Genomic DNA, 18,094 nt, shown 5'->3' with positions numbered 1-18,094 from the left:
GATAGTGCTCCGATTCTTGCCAGCCTCTATAGGACCGGGAAAAACTCGAAATCTCTCATTTCTTTTCAAACTTTCAAACGCGATCAGCAAAAGGTGAAGCATCCGCGTCGGTGCTGCCTAGTAAAAAGTACAAGTGTGGTCAGTGTGAGCGTAGCCAAACAAGGAATACAAATTCCACCGCTCCCGTGACGCAAAAGGCTGTAGAAATTGAAAGTCAAATGAATTCTGTTCCCAACTGTGTGTGTGAGTGTACAACGAGCGTCAATTTTAATGATAAAATTTGCCTGCGCCTGTGAGTGTGTGCGTTGAGCATATGTCTGTCAGTGTGTTGGTGTAAGCGTCGAGTCGAGCATAAGAAAGCAGCAGAAACAACAACATAGGAGGAGGGCACTTGGCGACGCTTGACGAAAGAGAAGCAAAGAGAAGCGTGAAATCTCCATTTTAATACAGCGAGGAAAACCAAGGAAGGGGTGTATACACGATGGCCAGCTTCCAGATCCACCAGGACGCCAACAACAAGGAGAATCCCGGCGTAACCATTCCGGCCGGAGTCAGGGGCGCAAAGCAGCCGCTGGCCGTGATTGGCAAAGAGAAAATTGCGCTTGCGCCACGGGCCAACTTCGCTGTGCTCAACAACAACAACAATCACAATGGGAATGTGCCTCGTCCGTCCGGAAAAGCGGTAAGTGCCGGGGAAAAAACGAAAAATCCATAGCGCACCGAGAAATTCTAATGCAGCTGCCGATCTTTTTTATGGTGGTGGGATCTGCGTTTATGTGTGTGTGTGTGCGACCAGTGGTGGTGGTTTTCTGTCCTCCCTCTCCTTTTGGTCATATTTCTTTATATTATTTTTGTTTTTGGCTGCACTAAACAGATAACCTTTGCTAATTATTTGCGCCTAACCTATAAGTAACCTAGAAATTGGCACAGCCTGTCGACTGCGCGCCTTTTTCTAAGAACAAAGCAGTGGAGCAAAGAGGACAGCAATAGCAAATGCAATTACACGACACACACACACACACACACATTAGCGCACGCTCACCCATTCCTTGGGAAGCCAAGGAAAGGCGCGCAACTAAACAACAACAACAACAGAAGTAGCGCCTGTAACAGGATTGATCCAAAGAGAAAGACGGGAACCGAGAGAGAGAGAAAGAGTGCGCAATGGCAGCAGGCTGCATTTGCTGTAATTGTTAACCCTTACTCATTGCATATTTATGCCTCCTTTAGCAGGTCTTCCGTGAAGTAAAGGTCCAGAATGCTGATGAAAATGTCAACTATGCAGCAAAGAAGTCGAATGTGGTGCCCGTGGTGGAGCAATTTAAGACCTTCTCCGTTTACGAGGACAACTTCGACACCCATGTGGCCCCACCGGGCAAACCCCTGGCCTCTGTGGCCGATAAAGAGAACCAGCATGCCGCCGAAAAGTGGTAAGTTCTGCTAGAATAGACTTTTTCCTGATGTTTCCTTTACTTTTGTTTATTTTCATCCAGCGGTGTGCAATTCACTGTCTGCGATCTGGACACCACGCCCATGTCCGTCACGGACATCCAGTCGCCCATGTCGGTGGATCGCTCGCTCGCCGAGGTAAGCGGCATTGAAGCAGTTGCCAAGCCCGGAGAGGTAATCAAGGAGCTGCCGCCACGCAATGATCGCGAGCGGTTCTTTGAGGTGGTCCAGTATCAGAGGGATATACTCATCAATTTCCGGGAGAGCGAGGTGAGCTTTTTTTCTATAAAAACTAGGAAACTATCTTCGGGATGCCGAAGTTCATATACCCTTGCAGTTTGCAATTGAATTATAGGATCGAATCGGAAATCGATCATAGATAAGCTTAAAATATTTATAACTAAACCAAAAAACATTAATTTTAATTCGGAAATCTTTCATATTCTAGTTATTTTTTCATCTTTATAAATCTGCTTTATAAATCCTTACAAGCTTCTGACTAAAATTAGAAGGGTATAAATATTTAGTTTAGTTTTAGTTTAAATTCAATCGAAAGTAAAAGTAGTTCGGAGTATAGGGTTTAAAACCCTTACAGTAAAGGGAAATATTTAGCAAAGTGTATTATGAGATAAAAACATGGCCTAAAGTGGCCTGGCTTCTAACTATAATACAAAACGTATATAACTTTATAGATAGAGATAAGAAAAATCAAGATACCACCAAGGGATTCTCCCCTCGAGTGTGTTGCCTGCCATGTGTGTACGTTGTCATGCAAGGCAGGCAAGGCAGACGTAATTTCTCTAAGAGATGGAGGTGGGGTGAGAGGTAACAGGAAGACGAACGGACCCTAAGTCGCACCCTAATGTGGCATTCCTTTCACGCGCCGCTGCCTGGGTAGCAGCAGTAGTAGATTCCCTGCTCTTCCCTTGGTCTTCGTTTAGCGTCACATGTTTACCGAGGCGAAAATGTGCATCTGGTCCTTCGGTTATATTGACTCTTTTGCGTCTTGTCATTGCATTGCTTAAGAGTTTGTATAACCTTCATTCACCACACAGAAATAATGTAATTTGACTTGCAGCTAATTGGTGTGGTTCCTTTTCAGAGCTTTGTTTTGCTTTGGTTCTTTTATAAATTGCGTTGCCTTAATATATATTATGTATTTAAGCTGCTTTGGTTTATTAATTTGGATTTACCAATTGTAAACATTGAAATTTATATTGAAATGGTCTTAAAACAGAACCCCGTGGAATTTCTAAAGTATCCTCGACACGCATGAGAAATTGCCTCACATACTGAGTTTGGTTAAACTGCTGTTGAGGCCGTTTCCCAATCGCGTCCAGGTCACCCACCGGTCCAGTTCAAATAGAATTTTCTCTAATATTGCATTTTCTTGCTTTAAAAGATACTAACTAACGTGAGTTCTTGTTAAACTGATCATAAAATTCATCCGAAACGGCATTGCTCAAGGCCGCCAGAGCATCCTTACGCTGCTGATCCTGTTCCACGGCCAATTTGGCATTGGCTCGCATCAGCTCATCGAACTGGGCCTTGCGTCGTCGCTCGTCCTCGATATGACCAAGGACCAAAGTGCGATCCATATTTATGGCATACTGCTCCCACTGCTTGTCCATCATCTGGGCCTCGGTCTTGCGTTGAGTGGCCAAAGTGAGCTGCTGTTCCTGACCCAAGCGGAAGACACGCAGCTCCTCGGGCGTCATGCCGCGATACATGAAGGCAATCTTCTTGTTCGGATCGGTGCGTGATTGGGCCACATCCGGATTCTCGGTGAGCATGTCGCTCGAGAGCATGTTGTAGATCTCAGCCATGTCGTCCTCGTATTTCTCGCGCTTCTCCCGCTCGCGATCCAATTGCTTCTGCTTGGCCATATTCATGTTGAACTGGCGCACTTGCTGGATCACCTGGTTGCGCATCAGGTGATCTGACTTGGCCATCTCCTCCAGATGCTTGTCTCGGCAGCCGAGGTTCTCCATCAGCATGTTGTCTGCCGTCTTGCGTGCATCTTCAGCCCGCTTTCGCTCTTGAACCTGCTGATCTAGCCAGGCACGCTGCTGATCCCGCTGCCGCACCTTTCGATCCGAATTGTAGAGATCCTCGCCGTGGAAAATCTGTGCACTAGAAACGCCCAGAGTGATGTCATCGTCGGCGACGCGAGTAGGACGCGCCTTCTTCAGATAGTTTGGGTCATTCAAGTCGAATTCGCGACGCTGCTCCATTCGCTGATACCGACAGCGATAGTAGTTGAGATCCGAGTCCGCCACACGCTGTTTCTTCTCCAGCTCCTTGGCCTGGGCCGAGATTAAGCGCTTCTGCAATTGCTCCTGGTCCTCGAACCGTTTGTCGCACTCCAGCTGCATGCTCTTTTGTTTCTTCTTCTCCAGTATCTGGCGTTCCAGCATGTCTATATCGAGCTACAGGGGAGGATGGATGGTTAGATGGAGGGCATATCTTTATTCCAGGATTACACTCACCCCATAGAGACGTTGTTTGGCATTGAAGATGCGCCGCTTGCGTTCCTCCTCATACTGCTCGCGCTTCTGCACCTTCATTGCCTCGTCGAGGTCCTGCTTGGTGCATATTCCGATTTTGAGCGTCATCTTGCCGTATTTTACCAATAGGTTGGAGGTTATTTTATATTCCTGGTAGGTCTGAAAAACTTATATGCTTTTCTGGACTGAAGAAAAGAAACGAATATATGTGTATTTGAGTTTCGGTTGAGTTTGTTTGCCGGGTTGCCGGGTGAGCTTGTCTAGTTAGTTTATTTGTTATTGGCCTTCTCGCATCTATATCCAGTTTATTTAGTTATTGGGTTGGGCACTTGAGTTGTCTTGGATTCCTTTAATTGCCAAGGAAATGGATAAATAGATTACTAAACAAATTAATAATAGTTATGAGTATTTTTTTGTTGTACCTAATTCATTTAATCCAAAACTATTACCCTAATTTAAAAGTGGGTAATTTTTAACTCAGAGCCTAGAGTGTACTTTTTTGGCTTTCTTTTTCGCAAAATGGCCTTAACTGTTTCGTTCCTTTGCCTTTTCTGAAAAGGCCGCACACGCCCGGCGCTTGACGTGTCCAATAATCGTTAAAGCGACCATTAAATAAACACCTAATGTACATATTTGGCCATATATAGACGATATTGGCCAAAAGATTTTCACGTTTGAACTGGGAATTTGAATATGCTGCTCACGTACCACGAAATAACCAATAAACAAATAAAAATTGGTAAATTTGATTCCCTCGCTTTTGCTGGCCACTCCAATGCCTTCTCCCACGGGAGTTGCTTGCTGTGGCATTGGCTACATCGAATTTGGGTTAGGTTTGGACATTTGTGGTACTTCTTACTATTCTATTTACATAGGTATATTTTGCTATAAAACTATTCCTATATTCCTATTTTTATTTAAGTATTTTAATAGTATTTTATAATATTCAGAAAGAACAAAAGAGAATTCTTTAGTGCATTAAATTACATGAAAGTTAAGAATTCCAATGAATAAGAAGAGACTAAGACAATATAACGAATAAGATGCGCAATGCCATACTATTTTATATGTGTAATTTAATGGTATTTACATTACTCATCTTAGTCTTACATTCTATTCATGATTTACGAGGTAATCAATAGCTGATACGCTTATATTGTGTATAAAGATGAGTCCAGAGTTTGACGCCAAATAAATAAATTCATGGAAATAAATACGCCGCTTGCGGGTAGCATCAAGCATAACAATTTTGTGTGAAATGTGTGTATGCTAACGATTAGGATCTCGCTTATGCCAAGCGAAAGAGGGAGTCTCTTGCCTTGCTTAAAGTTTGCTGTAGTAATTACAAAGTATTAGTTTACTAATTTTGTTGACTTAACCTAATCGCTTTGTCCGATCAATCTGAATTTTGCAGAAGAAACATCGCCCCAAGCCGCACTATATGCGCAGGCAGAATGACATCAATCATAACATGCGCTCCATCCTGATTGACTGGCTGGTGGAAGTGTCCGAGGAGTATAAGCTAGACACTGAGACGCTATATCTCTCCGTCTCGTATCTGGATCGCTTCTTGAGCCTGATGATGGTGATGCGCGCCAAGTTGCAATTGGTGGGCACGGCAGCCTTGTACATTGCCTCGTAAGTAGCAAATAATTGTTTACTTTAGAGATGTGTAATAATTAAAAATCCTTTTTTACTTACAGTAAATACGAAGAGATCTACCCACCAGAGGTGGGTGAGTTTGTCTTCCTCACCGACGACAGCTATACCAAGAAGCAGGTGCTGCGCATGGAGCAGGTCATCCTGAAGATTCTCTCCTTTGATTTGTGCACACCGACTGCCTATGTCTTTATTAATACGTACGCGGTGCTGTGCGACATGCCAGATAAACTCAAGTACTTGACGCTGGTAAGTCCTAAGAGTTTTATTCCTGGCATCCTTAATCTCAATTCCCATCCGCGCAGTACATTTCGGAGCTCTCACTGATGGATGGAGATACCTTTATGGTATATTTACCCTCGGTGATGTCATCTGCTTCGCTTGCTTTGGCGCGTCATATTCTGGGCATGGAGATGTGGACACCGCAGTTGGAGGAGATCACTACCTACAAGCTGGAGGACCTGCAAACCGTGGTCCGCCAGCTGTCTCATATGCACAAATCGGCAAAGGACCTCAACACGCAGGCAATGCGGGAAAAGTACAATAGAAACAAGTAAGATATTAAGAATTTTAAAAAAGAAACATACTAAATTAATTTAATTTCCCAATAGGTACAAAAATGTAGCCACGATCGAGGCAATTGAGCTGACCAAGGAGGATCTGGAGCAGCTCTGTCAGTCGTACAACGCCAAGCAAAGTGAGGAGAAGATCGAGGAGCAGAATGAGAATTTGTTTTATAAGTTTTAAGTGTTTTGCCATGCCACTGCCCTGCCATGGTCAAATTGTATTGTAGTTTAGTCTTTCCATGTAATATTTTGTAGATTTAAGTTGAAGAAGGAAATCTCCGCCGGAATTCTGCTCAGCATTGGTTGATCAATGGGCAAGCTCCCGTTACAAGTACTGGACAATTTTATATGAATGCCATATAAACGCAACTTAAAACGAGCTAAATTTACACCTGTCCACGGTGAGAGCTTGCCGCTTCAACCATAAGAGCAGAAGAAACGGCCGCAGTCTTGGAAAACTTAAATTTAGCATAGTGGCAGTCCGCAGACCGATATTTTATGTTTTTACCACCATCAACTAATGTATTTTTATGTATTTATAAAATGAACCATATTGGATGTATACAACGTGTCTTTAGCAGGTACAGCTAACTCTGGAAATTATACCTACTTAAACGCATATTTATATATATATATATACTAACTATTAGACCATAAACGTTCTGTGAACCACGCAACAAGAAATATATGTCGATTTACCAAACAGACACTCTGCAAAGCCATTCTACAGACACGCAAACACACACACACTTGTACACCAATCGTCCTTATCCGTTTCAAATGCTGCGCTCAACTCGTGTTCACGTAAATCTAATGACGCTTACTAAATGTTTATTAAACTTAGTCTAATCTTCCGTGTGGGTGGGTGGATTAATCATGTTGCTGATGGCACAAGCAGCGCACTAGTTAAATGCAGAAGCCGAGAGAGATTTCACGAGGTTTTACTACGCTAACATAAATTATAATTTTACTAACTAATGTAATTTGACTCAATGTAATTGCATTGCCGAGTGCTTTGCTCTCGCAGACCGTATATACCATATACCTATTGTATTCAATAAAATTGTGAAAGTCAAGCACAAAATAATTCTGTTTTACATATGTGTTTGGGATTAAGCTAAGGAATGAGAGTTTTTCGAGGATATTACTATTCCCCTTTCTGGGGCTTACAAAAACGAAACCCACATAACTTGTTACCGTCTTTTCAACATTTGTTTATTCACAAATCATAAAAAAATAACTACAACAATTGGTATCGATGTTGTTGCACTCGCTCTGCGATCAATCACACCGTTCCCGAGTCGCAATATCAAAGAATTCTGGGTATCCACTGGTGAGATGAGCTTCTGGTTCGAGAGCAACGGATATTCATGAAGAGGAAATGGACAAAAACCGAAATGCAAATTCTTCTTTTCCGTATGATTTTGCGCCTTGGGCGTTCTCCTTTCTTTAGTAGGCGAATCGAGGGTCCGGATGGTAGCCAAGCTTGTCCAGAGCCGGATTGCAGGCAAAGTTGATCATGGGCGGTGGGCCGCAGAGCAGCACAATTGTGTCGTCCTTGGCGGGTAGCAGGTGGGCGGCGATCATGTCCTCGTTGATGAAGCCAACACTGTAGGGCCAGCCTGGATAATACAGATTTAAGTAAAAATTGTAGTCAGGAAGTTAACAAAATATAAACGAGTAACAGATGGAGACAACCTGCACACAATCTTTCCCACTGGCTTGGCTTTTGTGAAATGAAAGCAAAACTTAATGGGCAGAAACTATATATGAAGTTTGCCAGCTGGAGCTGTGCTAATCCTAATAGCTAAACCGTTGCTCGGCCCGGTGACCAAGTCTCTCCAGGCCCGGAATACACGTATAGTTGACCATGGGCGGTGGGCCGCACAGGAGGCAGAGAGTATCCGCATTCGGTGGATACAGATGCCGTTGCATCATCTCATCATTAACGTGGCCCGTATTGTAGGACCAGGCTATGAACCGTGCATTCCCCGTTCGCGGCATCCGTTTGAGAGCAGCATGTGGCGAGGGGCACAAGACACAAGATTCTTAACATAATAGATGATTGGCACATGTTGGCACTAATCGATCAGTGATTGTGGAGACGAATGGGTGATGCTGCATGCGAATGAAGCTACCTAGGTTTAACATTCTCAAGTCAAGGAAAAGATTGGTGCAGTGTTCTCAAAGGAATATTCTAATCGATGTAAATTAACGAAATAAATCGAATTCTAAATAATAATTCATATTCTAAAACCAACATTTCAAAAAATAAAATACATAACGACAGGATTTTATCAGTCGTAATTTTGAAATTGATTCTAGAGCTGTACAAAATTTCAAAATAGTCTATAGCCAGCCATCTCAGCATGATGAAATGATATGATCTGATGAACTCGAACACGGGACGGACACCATTACAATTCTGAAAATACTGGAGCTCACCTTCAGCTGCCCTGTCGACGGTATACCAGACCTTAAACTGGTCAGGATGCTTTTGTGCCAGCTCATCCAGCTCCTCACGTAGCAAAATGTCCTTCTCGCTCTGTAAAACAATAATCATAATTTTAATAATAGTTTAAAATTGATAAGTAATACTAATTAATCACAAACCTGATTGGCAAACAGCAGTGCCAGTTCGGTCTTATCCTTATCGCTGCGCTTGAGCACCTCCCTGGCCAGTTGCAGCATTGGTGTGATGCCAGTGCCTCCAGCGATCATGTTCACCCGCTTGGCGGTCACATGCTTGGGCGGATCCTTGCGTAGCTTCTTGATCGAGAAGGTGCCGTTGCCAAGGTACTGCAGACGACCAGAGGGGCCACGGAAGGAGATCTTGTCGCCCACCTCCATCTGTTCCAGGTGCTGCGTCATCTTGCCGCCAGCTGGGAACTTGGGATGCGAGTCCTTGAAGTAAACCTTGACCACCAAATCCACATAGCCCACATCCTCGTCGGATGAAATGGGCGTATACGGTCGGATAACAAGATCATTGTCGATAGTGGCAATTAGATGAATGTGCTGGCCAACGGGCAGGCCAAGGACATGCTGCTTAGACGGCAATCCAAAGCGGAACCGCCTGGTGTCATGGCTGAGCACCTCCTTTTCGATGAGCGGCAACAGGTACTTGTCATTGGGATCTACCAGAGTGCGCAGGCGAGCGGTTCTATTGGGTTCTCGTCGCGGTTTTGTCGACTTCTTGTTGAGCAGATAGTGGACGATAAGAGCTCCGGCAACCACAGCGACTACGCCCACGGCGATTGGTACAAACTGCAAAGGAAAAATAAGTTGTAAAAAGTTCAAATTATACCTTTATTTATAAACCGCTTTACGGGTAAACAACTAATATTATAGAATCGTTTCAGATTGACCCGGGAAGGTAATAGCGTGATTTTAAGACAGATTACAGCTATTGATAATAAAATAATACGCTGATAAGCTTACGTAATTAAAATATAGACATGAATTTAAGAAGCCTTTATATGCATGAATTGCATTTTTCAAGTGATATCACATTTCTTTCGTGGGAAAACTGTTTTAATAACAATTTAACTTGTTATTTACAATTCGCAGGCTGCTAATTAGACCTTAAGCAGCATTACTAATCGAAAAAAGGGACTTGATACTATTTTTGTGTGGGATTTAGACGGATGAAAGGTCACGATGGTCAGTGGAAACCACCGCCAGACAGTTGGCGTGATAAGAAAACAACAAAAATAAACCCACACCCGAGATAGTAATCGAGTTCAGCTGTGTTTGAGACTGCGAAGCCGCAAAAAACCTGCAACTGATTGAGGTTAAAAGCTTGAGACATCAAACTTTGGCCCCATATCAGGGGTGACCCTGAATATTGCATTAGCAAGTTATTAACCATGACGTCACATTCACTACATTCCTCACAAACAGAGAGCTCAGGCAAAAAGAGCGAGCAATGGAAAGAGTAATGAAAAGTGGCAAAGAGAAATTGTTCACGGAAGGGCACTGGAACTTACGTCAAATTCGGTCATTTTATGTTTGTTTGTTTTTAATAATCACTTGTCGGAATTTTGGTTCTGAGTTGCCTTGACTAATTTCCAATTTGAATTGCGCGTGGGACTGGAAAGCAGGTGAATTTCTTTGATCGCGTGTAGCCGCGCACGATTCCGATTTCCAATTGAAATGAAGTCGTCGCGTGGACGTGCCGCTAAAACTTTCCGCTCTTCGCATCAGCCCCTTTCCACTCTCTTTGGATGAGCAAGATGCACAGTCATCACAGTCAGCACTAGTCAGGGAAGTAAGTGAAACTTAACAAATCACAACTTCCATGACATTGCCAAAAAGACTGTTTATAAGTGTAGTACCTATTTTGATTATCAGGTTTTTATACTAGGAATTAAAAAAAAATATAATCATGTTAATAGATCCAATATGATTTTTAAATTCCATAAATTACGAAAATTTATATTACGAAAATCTTTAGAAAATTCAGACAGAATTAATTGAAATTTCCTTGGTGAAGCAGTGCTATTACTTTAGACACTACTGTATGGAACCCGTTTCAAGAGAGCCGAGATAACATAAAATAAGGGAGTAGAAGGCACTGAGAGAGGGACCGCCAGAGAAAAGCTGAGTCTACCTGGGTTTACTAATACTGAGATTACTGTTTATTGATTAAGAGAATCGTGGAATGGCAGAGTTATTATTTAAGAGTGTGTGGGTTTCTGACTAGCCGCAACAGCTGATTGCCTCTCTGCTTTGTTGCGTTGAACTTGACATTGTCTTTGGTTTTAATTAACTTTTGGAGAATCTTTGGGATTGGAGATTGCATCACAGGAAAAACTGGCGACATCGCTTCTTGGGTCTCCTCGGCTGTGGATTGCTGTGCAGGGCCCGCGCCTCATACACTTCAAAGGCATAATCCGCGCCAGAATGCAGCCGCATGAGGGCCGCCTTGTTGCCACAGCGATAACAATAGTTGGGTGCCGACCAAATGGTCACCAGCTGGTGGCCAAAGTGCCAGCGATAGCCCTCCTGGGCCAGCTGGTGGGCCCGGCAAATCAGGGATATGCCATTCCGGCGACGAAACTCCGCCACCACATCGCCGCCAAAGAGTTGACCGTGACCGCGAGGAGATGCCTTCCATCCGGCTGCCTCTTGCGGATCGCTCCAGAGTAGATCCGCCATAGAGCCACTGTCGGGGATCTCTTGGTAGCGATTTAGGCGTTGCAACTCATCCAGCTGTTGGATGTCCGGCGAGAGGCCTCCGTGCACACAAAAAACCGTTCCATCTATAATCGCAGCCAGTGGCAGGAGATCGAAAACGCGGCAGAACATCCTCCAGACATTCGGAGAGCCGTACTTGGCCAGGCACTCCTCGTAGCATCCGTAGGCTCGTGTGGCGCTGCGACACTCGTGATTGCCCCTAAGCAGGCTCACATGCCCGGGATTTTGTACCTTGAGCGCTGCCAGCAGCAGGAAGGTCTCCACGCTATTCTTGCCCCGGTCCACGAGGTCGCCGAGGAACAAATAACGGTGCTGACCGACCTCTCCGCCCAACTCCAGCAGGTGCAGGAGGTCCTCGAACTGACCGTGGATGTCCCCGCACACGATCTGCGGACTCTGCAGGCTCAGCAGGTTCGCCTCTGCGGCGAGCAAGTCGCCCAGTGAGCGGCACAGCCGGCGCACCTCCGCCTCCGTGGGCAGACGGACTGGCACCTGGCGCAGCTTCGCCACCAGACGATCTGCATCGCTCATGCTCAGGTCACTAGACGGACATCACCACTATTTATAAAACGACGACGTCACTGGGCAGCAGTGATGGGAAAGATACGCCTAATTTTGTTTACCTAGGCTAGGTACGAGGTACATTTACACATGTGTTTATAAATATTGATTAACGTTGCAGCGTATAACCAGGTGCATATTCATATTGATTAAACATAATCACAATTTTCAATACAAGATTCTTTCGGTACGTTTGTAAGGTATCTTTTGGTGTTTTGAATAGAAGTACCTAGTATCTGGTTCCCATCACTGTTGACCAATGCAAAACCACTTGGGCAGTTGGCCAAAAGAAAAAATCATCTCGTGGCAATTATGAAATGCCAGAAATAACAAGGTGAAGGAAGCGTAGGAGATGGGAGCCAAGGAGTTATGTAAAAACAGCAGCCGCGAGTTGGATAATTTCTTTCCAGTCAACTTACATTGCTCTCGATGAGGCGCGCCATGGCCCGTGGAAAATCAATGCACTCGCGGCTTTAATCCGCTTATATAACTTGCCAGTTGCAACGCACTTTTTTATATCTACTTGATGCCGACTAAACTTAAAATGCAGACTATCTCGCGAAGATAGTGAAAGCAATGTTTTTATTTCCACGCACTCTCAGTAGGTGTATCTCGAAGAGAGCGCGGTACTCTTCTCAGCGTGCCGTTCTCTTTCCACGGTTATTGGAACCAGAAGCTTGGCTGTAAAGAAAGACATGCATTAAAATGGAGCTACTGAAATCATGACTAGCATATATTTACACAGCTACGGATACTCTTCTTTCACAGGCACTCGGACAGTATTTAAAGAAATTAATTTGTTGTAAATTCTAAATTTGTTTCTCTTTTGGCTCCAAAAAGCGGCAATACTAGTGTTGCCAGATAAAAGTTGTCTCGCTAAAAAACATGGCGTTGCCATTCTAGAGAAACATCGAGGTTGAATAAAAATAGTCTCAAATTAAAATTGCCTTAAATTTATTATTAATTCACAATAAAACATTGACAATTTGATTATTTTTACTTCCGTTTATATATTACTTAATTATTTCAACGACTAAATGCTGAATTACTGAGAAAATCCGAAAAATAAAAACAACGATTTCCTTACACGATATTTTCATTCAGTACGGGGTCGCTGAATATGTCGACAGAAGGATTGCAAAGCCAGAACAAATTGTAAATTAATAAATGAATCTTTTTAATTGTTAAAAGAGTAGTTTTAAATATTTAAAGACTATATAGGAGCATTTAATAAGTTTATGAACTTCTTGCGCCTGGGTTTTGTGGTAAATTTACAAATTGACTAATATGATACATTGCCGATATTTTCAGTAATTCAGTTAATTTCGTTTATATTAATATGTTTTATTTGATATGCAAATTAATAAATAAAAAAAAGTAAAATTACCCACTTAGTAATGACTTTTTAAACACTAACTTTTTATTTTTTGAGAAGGTCATTTAAAAAATTCGAAATTTAGAATATGTTTTAGGCGGCTAAAATTATCCTTATTCATTGCTGATATTTCCCTGAAGACTTTACAAGGATTTGTATCAAGCAAGTTCTTAAATATTCAAAAAAAAACTTTTTATACATCCAATGTTAAAATTCAACGTGAAAGTTTATATACCAAATACAAGAACATATAAGTAAAATTAATTCTGATATCGCCGATACGTTTACCGAAATTTTCAGTAGTTTTAAATTTTTATGTTCAAATTTAACTTAATTATGGCTAAGACCTTGATATTATTATTTTATTTCATTAAAATTATAAGTAACACAATTTCGATGCTATTACATTGCCTAAAATTTCTGTTTATTTTTTTTCTTTAAAAATGAAAAAAAAATTAGCGAAAATGGTGGATTTTAAATTTATTAAATTTTATTTTCGCCAGTATCGTGATAATCCAAAAACTTCGATAGTGCCACTCCTATGATGTACTCACATCTCTAACTTGACTTGGCTGGCATCTAGAGCTGGCACAAAATCGATGTTTTCCATTATCAATTTACTCGATCTTTTTACAAATTAAGCATCGATACTATCGGTTCTTAAACTAATTTTAATTTATAATTTAATAAGTTCTTTGTACAATTCTAGTGTTGCCAGATGAAAGTTCTTTCCCTAAAAAACGTGGCGTTGCCATTCTAGGGAAACATCGAGGTTAATAGTCTCAAATTAAAATTGCCTTAAATTTATTATTAATTCATAATAAAACATTGACAATTTGATTATTTTTACATCCGTTTATATATTACTTAATTATTTCAACGACTAAATGCTGAATTACTGAGAAAATCCGAAAAATAAAAATAACGATTTCCTTACACGATATTTTCATTCAATACGGGGTCGCTGAATATGTCGACAGAAGGATTGCAAAGCCAGAACAAATTGTAAATTAATAAATTAATCTTTTTAATTGTTAAAAGAGTAGTTTTAAATATTTAAAGACTATATAGGAGCATTTAATAAGTTTATGAACTTCTTGCGCCTGGGTTTTGTGGTAAATTTACAAATTGACTAATATGATACATTGCCGATATTTTCAGTAATTCAGTTAATTTCGTTTATATTAATATTTTTTATTTGATATGCAAATTAATAAATAAAAAAAAAATAAATATAAGTAAAATTACCTACTTAGCAATGACTTTTTAAACATTAACTTTATATTTTTTAAGAAGGTCATTGAAAAAATTCGGAATTTAGAATATGTTTTAAGCGGCTAAAATTATTCTTATTCATTGCTGACGTCTGAACACTTTACAAGGGTTTGCATCATTAAAATTCTTAAATATTAAAAAAAACCTAATTTTTACTGATAATTTTAATTTTTTTTTTTTAATTTAACATTAAGCATCGATACGATCGGTTCTTAAACCATTTTTAATTTATAATTTAATAAGTTCTTTGTACTTTTTAATTACTTTAATGGAAGGTGTAATAACAATTTCGGACTTCAGAGTAACCAACAAAATATTGATGATAAATTTTCAACAACCAAAAACGACCGGCGACCGATAGCATCCAAGTGAGAGTTCTTTTAACCTAACAGCCAACGAGAGAGAATTCTGTTAATTTACGCTGGATGAGAGCAGGTCTGTTAACAAATTTTACTTCCATTGAATTCCACATGGAATTCTACTTCCTACATGAAAATTCGACCCCAAAGGCTCGAAATTCTGCCCAATTTATATGTAAACGTGTAAAACGGTTCTGGACACGTGTAGAAAAACGTAAGATGTTAGACAATCGACAATCGATAGTTTTCCGATGTCTTGCTGCTCAACCTTACATCTCTTTCTTTCAAAATCGAATCGTTGAACAGCGAGGATGGCGTAAGTAAAATTTTTAAAAATTAAGTGGCATCGGCAACGTTTTTAAATTAATTTAAGTGTGGAGCGCTGGGCCGGGGCTCTGTGGTCATGCCCAGATGGATATTTCTTGAGTTCGGCAATCAGAAACCAGCTTTTTAGACCTTTTTCCATGTCCATATCAGTTTGGAAATGATTGCAAAAGTAAATGTGATTTTTGTGCTAAATATGCAACTAGTATGTGGGCTGCCATTATTTGCGCATTTGTTCGACAGTTAAACAAGCTCCGCGAGGCGCTTTAAGTATTGTTTCACCGTGAAATAGGCAACTAATTGCATTTTTCGTTGCAGGTCGAAAGTTTCGCGTGACACGCTGTATGAGGGCGTCAATGGACTCCTGGAGGCTTCGGCCAAGAAGAAGCGTGGCTTCCTGGAGACGGTGGAGCTGCAAATCGGCCTGAAGAACTACGATCCCCAGAAGGACAAGCGTTTCTCCGGCACCGTCAAGTATGTTGGCTAAATCACCTGCGCACGTGTGTTGAGCAGCTCCCTCGGGGGCCGAGTCTACCACGGCATCAGGTAGTCGAGTATGTGGCTGCCACATGGCACAGCTCGGCGGACCTGCACTCAGGGTCTTTAAAATTTGAGTAGGTCTCCAGTAATGGACACCGTCCCCCTTTTTAAATAATTCCGAAAACGTGCTCCCTCGTGGGCCTTGTAAGTTTTCCTCTCCCCTGCCCATCCAATCGGTTGCCCGGTTCCTGTCTAAACAGATGACATTTCTGTTAATCCGCAGGTTGAAGCACATCCCCCGTCCCAAGATGAAGGTGTGCATCCTTGGCGATCAGCAGCATTGCGACGAGGCCAAGGCCAACAACGTCGACTACATGGATGCCGAGGCCCTCAAGAAGCTGAACAAGAACAAGAAGCTGGTGAAGAAGCTGGCCAAGTCTTACGATGCCTTCCTGGCCTCCGAGTCGCTCATCAAGCAGATTCCCCGTCTGCTTGGCCCTGGCTTGAACAAGGCCGGCAAGTTCCCTGCCCTGCTGTCGCATCAGGAGTCCATGATCGGCAAGATCGAGGAGGTCAAGTCGACCATCAAGTTCCAGATGAAGAAGGTGCTGTGCCTGTCTGTTGCCGTTGGCCACGTTGGCATGAAGTCCGACGAGCTCGCCCAGAACGTCAACCTGTCCATCAACTTCTTGGTGTCGCTGCTGAAGAAGAACTGGCAAAACGTTCGCTCCCTGCACGTGAAGTCCTCCATGGGCCCACCCCAGCGTCTGTACTAGATGCGTCTCTTTTTTACATCTATCAATAAAGGAGAAGCTACATTGCTTAAATGTAACTAAAAACTCTGTATTTTAATTAAGATGTAGGGTTAGATTTCGGTGGAGCTTATGGTTCTAGCTAGAAAGTCGCGCACTTCGAGCGCCGCATTTGTTTGTCTGTCTTCGCACACGATGTCCGGCAGTGGCTCCGCCCGGAACTTTGACACGTCCACTGCGTTGCCCCACTCCAGCAGATGGGGCTCGCTCAGTTCCTCCAACAGATTGTGCAGCACTGCGGCCGCGGTGATGATGCAAGACGCTGTGTGAAAGCTAATGTCCAGTGGCTGGCTGAGGAAACTCCAGCGAGACATGAGGCGATGCAGGGCACAGTCACTTAGCTCCTGGAGGTGCTCTGCAACCTCATTGAAGTCGTGCTCGTGTGGGGCAATTGGATCTATGTAGCGCTGCAGCAACCACGGACGGAGGGGGTAATTCTGATAAACGGGAGCCAACACAAAGGCCGGAACTGGCCGATCGTTGATGCGGAATTTGGGCAGGGTCGAGAGGTTATTGGGCGCATGGGAGAACATGGGCACCAGCGTTGCCCGAACACCACATCCCAGCTGCAGCTCCCTGAAGAGCATGCGATCGTCCAGCAGATACTCCATGCGCAGCACCGAACCGCTGGTGGAGTGCTTAACGTCACCAGCATTGGCTCTTATGGGAATGGAGCAGACGCCCAGGACTCCGATGAGGGCAGGTGGCATGTTGCTTTCGCGCTGGAATCCCTCCGCCACACTGTTGCAGTCCACCGGATGCTGAGGCAGCTGGCGCAGAGCACGTCCCAAAGTCGACATGACGGCATTGCAGAAGACTTTCAGGCACTTGATCGTCCGTGGCCGGGGCACGGAAAAACGCTCAGCGATCAGGGAGAGGCGCTCTCCGCCGGCCAGGAAGTAAAGGGCCAGAGCCACGCACTTTGCGGTCGAAATGGTTGGCGTCTTGCGTGTCAATTCCTCAGCCATCTTGAGAGTGGGAGCCAGCTGCTTGCATAGCGTTTCAAAGGTGCCGCGTGTTACATGAAGGGTGCTCAGGAATTCCCATTCGCTCAGCTCGGGAATCACGTCCTCAAAGAAACGGGAATCGAACACAGGGAAGTCCGTCGCTGTGACCACCTCCTCCGTCCCGCTGGCCTCGGTCTCCTCATCATCATCGACATCGGCCTGCTTTAGGCGCATCATGGCAAACATTTGCAGGTAGTTGGAGTGCATCTCCATCATCTGTTGCATGAAAAAGGAACGCATCATCTTCAATCGTCGCCTCGTCCTCTGCTGGGCCCTGCGCCGCAAGGTGACCACGGTGGACTGCACATGGTGCAGGTGCTGGCGGATCAGCTTGGCGATTTTCTCCTTGCGACTCTGAAAGTCCGCGCTGGCCCCCTGGCCCCGGCTGTTTTTTAACTTTGCCAAGGCACTTAGTAAGTTTTTATTTATATTTTCTAATTCTTCCATGTTTTTTAGCAATAGTGGTGGCAAAGCATCGATGGCACTGTCGATAACAGAAATCGATTGTTGGCGTGCTTTAA

At 43.2% G+C, this 18,094-nt stretch overlaps 6 protein-coding genes across 13 annotated transcripts; 2 read left to right on the top strand and 4 right to left on the bottom strand.

Annotated features, from left to right (window-relative positions):
* CycA (cyclin A) lies at positions 1 to 7,265 on the top strand. Of its 2 annotated transcripts, none has more exons than XM_020946359.2 (7): positions 1 to 682; positions 1,231 to 1,430; positions 1,494 to 1,719; positions 5,371 to 5,594; positions 5,660 to 5,864; positions 5,921 to 6,168; positions 6,227 to 7,265. In XM_020946359.2, exons 1-7 carry the CDS (start codon positions 482 to 484, stop codon positions 6,360 to 6,362), a joined length of 1,440 nt encoding a protein of 479 aa, XP_020802018.2. In that variant the 5' UTR covers positions 1 to 481; the 3' UTR covers positions 6,363 to 7,265. The 2 variants fall into 2 exon arrangements, with proteins under 2 accessions (XP_020802018.2, XP_020802019.2); XM_020946360.2 differs by having other exon boundaries at positions 22 to 682; positions 1,234 to 1,430.
* Positions 2,598 to 4,263, bottom strand: LOC110179022 (RIB43A-like with coiled-coils protein 2). The gene is made up of 2 exons (XM_020946367.2): positions 3,939 to 4,263; positions 2,598 to 3,878 (listed from the first exon to the last, which is right to left on the bottom strand). Exons 1-2 carry the CDS (start codon positions 4,062 to 4,064, stop codon positions 2,859 to 2,861), a joined length of 1,146 nt encoding a protein of 381 aa, XP_020802026.1. The 5' UTR covers positions 4,065 to 4,263; the 3' UTR covers positions 2,598 to 2,858.
* Positions 7,266 to 7,374: 109 nt separating the features above from the next.
* On the bottom strand, positions 7,375 to 12,826 carry LOC110179027 (NADH-cytochrome b5 reductase 3). 5 transcript variants are annotated; one of them, XR_015272844.1, is made up of 5 exons: positions 12,683 to 12,826; positions 12,361 to 12,622; positions 8,795 to 9,448; positions 7,880 to 8,726; positions 7,375 to 7,803 (listed from the first exon to the last, which is right to left on the bottom strand). XR_015272844.1 is itself a non-coding variant. In XM_020946378.2 (5 exons), the coding sequence occupies exons 2-5, from the start codon at positions 12,382 to 12,384 to the stop codon at positions 7,631 to 7,633; spliced, it is 951 nt and encodes a 316-aa protein (XP_020802037.2). In that variant the 5' UTR covers positions 12,385 to 12,622; positions 12,683 to 12,826; the 3' UTR covers positions 7,375 to 7,630. The 5 variants fall into 5 exon arrangements, 2 of the variants coding, with proteins under 2 accessions (XP_020802037.2, XP_020802038.2); XR_015272849.1 differs by lacking the exons at positions 12,361 to 12,622; positions 12,683 to 12,826 and adding an exon at positions 10,171 to 10,457 and having other exon boundaries at positions 7,880 to 8,154; positions 8,627 to 8,726; XM_020946378.2 differs by having other exon boundaries at positions 8,627 to 8,726.
* LOC110179029 (serine/threonine-protein phosphatase 4 catalytic subunit) lies at positions 10,795 to 12,354 on the bottom strand. Its single transcript, XM_020946380.2, has one exon. It carries the CDS (start codon positions 11,909 to 11,911, stop codon positions 10,985 to 10,987), a length of 927 nt encoding a protein of 308 aa, XP_020802039.1. The 5' UTR covers positions 11,912 to 12,354; the 3' UTR covers positions 10,795 to 10,984.
* Positions 12,827 to 15,228: 2,402 nt separating the features above from the next.
* RpL10Ab (ribosomal protein L10Ab) lies at positions 15,229 to 16,593 on the top strand. 3 transcript variants are annotated; one of them, XM_086838104.1, is made up of 3 exons: positions 15,229 to 15,266; positions 15,593 to 15,958; positions 16,038 to 16,593. In XM_086838104.1, exon 3 carries the CDS (start codon positions 16,063 to 16,065, stop codon positions 16,528 to 16,530), a length of 468 nt encoding a protein of 155 aa, XP_086694230.1. In that variant the 5' UTR covers positions 15,229 to 15,266; positions 15,593 to 15,958; positions 16,038 to 16,062; the 3' UTR covers positions 16,531 to 16,593. The 3 variants fall into 2 exon arrangements, 2 of the variants coding, with proteins under 2 accessions (XP_020802046.1, XP_086694230.1); XM_020946387.2 differs by having other exon boundaries at positions 15,593 to 15,748.
* On the bottom strand, positions 16,577 to 18,077 carry LOC110179019 (uncharacterized). Its single transcript, XM_020946364.2, has one exon. It carries the CDS (start codon positions 18,018 to 18,020, stop codon positions 16,620 to 16,622), a length of 1,401 nt encoding a protein of 466 aa, XP_020802023.2. The 5' UTR covers positions 18,021 to 18,077; the 3' UTR covers positions 16,577 to 16,619.
* Positions 18,078 to 18,094: the final 17 nt, after the last annotated feature.

This window comes from Drosophila serrata, unplaced genomic scaffold (genome assembly GCF_035046125.1).
Source record: "Drosophila serrata isolate PLE 108 unplaced genomic scaffold, ASM3504612v1 contig_66, whole genome shotgun sequence".
NCBI classification, from domain to species: domain Eukaryota; kingdom Metazoa; phylum Arthropoda; class Insecta; order Diptera; family Drosophilidae; genus Drosophila; species Drosophila serrata.
The sequence above is the reverse complement of the archived record's forward strand: the minus strand, read 5'-3'. Positions and strand labels throughout refer to the sequence as shown.

Bases quoted from the DNA above. Each gene is read 5' to 3' on its own strand.
- CycA (XM_020946359.2), top strand. From the start codon at position 482: ATGGCCAGCTTCCAGATCCACCAGGACGCCAACAACAAGGAGAATCCC. The intron at 1,431-1,493 runs GTAAGTTCTGCT...ATTTTCATCCAG, and splicing joins CAGCATGCCGCCGAAAAGTG to CGGTGTGCAATTCACTGTCT. The intron at 6,169-6,226 runs GTAAGATATTAA...ATTTCCCAATAG, and splicing joins GAAAAGTACAATAGAAACAA to GTACAAAAATGTAGCCACGA.
- LOC110179022 (XM_020946367.2), bottom strand. From the start codon at position 4,064: ATGACGCTCAAAATCGGAATATGCACCAAGCAGGACCTCGACGAGGCA. The intron at 3,879-3,938 runs GTGAGTGTAATC...CCTCCCCTGTAG, and splicing joins CCAAACAACGTCTCTATGGG to CTCGATATAGACATGCTGGA.
- LOC110179029 (XM_020946380.2), bottom strand. From the start codon at position 11,911: ATGAGCGATGCAGATCGTCTGGTGGCGAAGCTGCGCCAGGTGCCAGTC.
- LOC110179027 (XM_020946378.2), bottom strand. From the start codon at position 12,384: ATGGCGCGCCTCATCGAGAGCAAT. The intron at 9,449-12,360 runs GTAAGTTGACTG...TTTCCTTTGCAG, and splicing joins CGCGCCTCATCGAGAGCAAT to TTTGTACCAATCGCCGTGGG. The intron at 7,804-8,626 runs GTGAGCTCCAGT...TGTATTATCCAG, and splicing joins CGTCGACAGGGCAGCTGAAG to GCTGGCCCTACAGTGTTGGC.
- RpL10Ab (XM_020946387.2), top strand. The intron at 15,749-16,037 runs GTATGTTGGCTA...GTTAATCCGCAG, and splicing joins CGTTTCTCCGGCACCGTCAA to GTTGAAGCACATCCCCCGTC.
- LOC110179019 (XM_020946364.2), bottom strand. From the start codon at position 18,020: ATGGAAGAATTAGAAAATATAAATAAAAACTTACTAAGTGCCTTGGCA.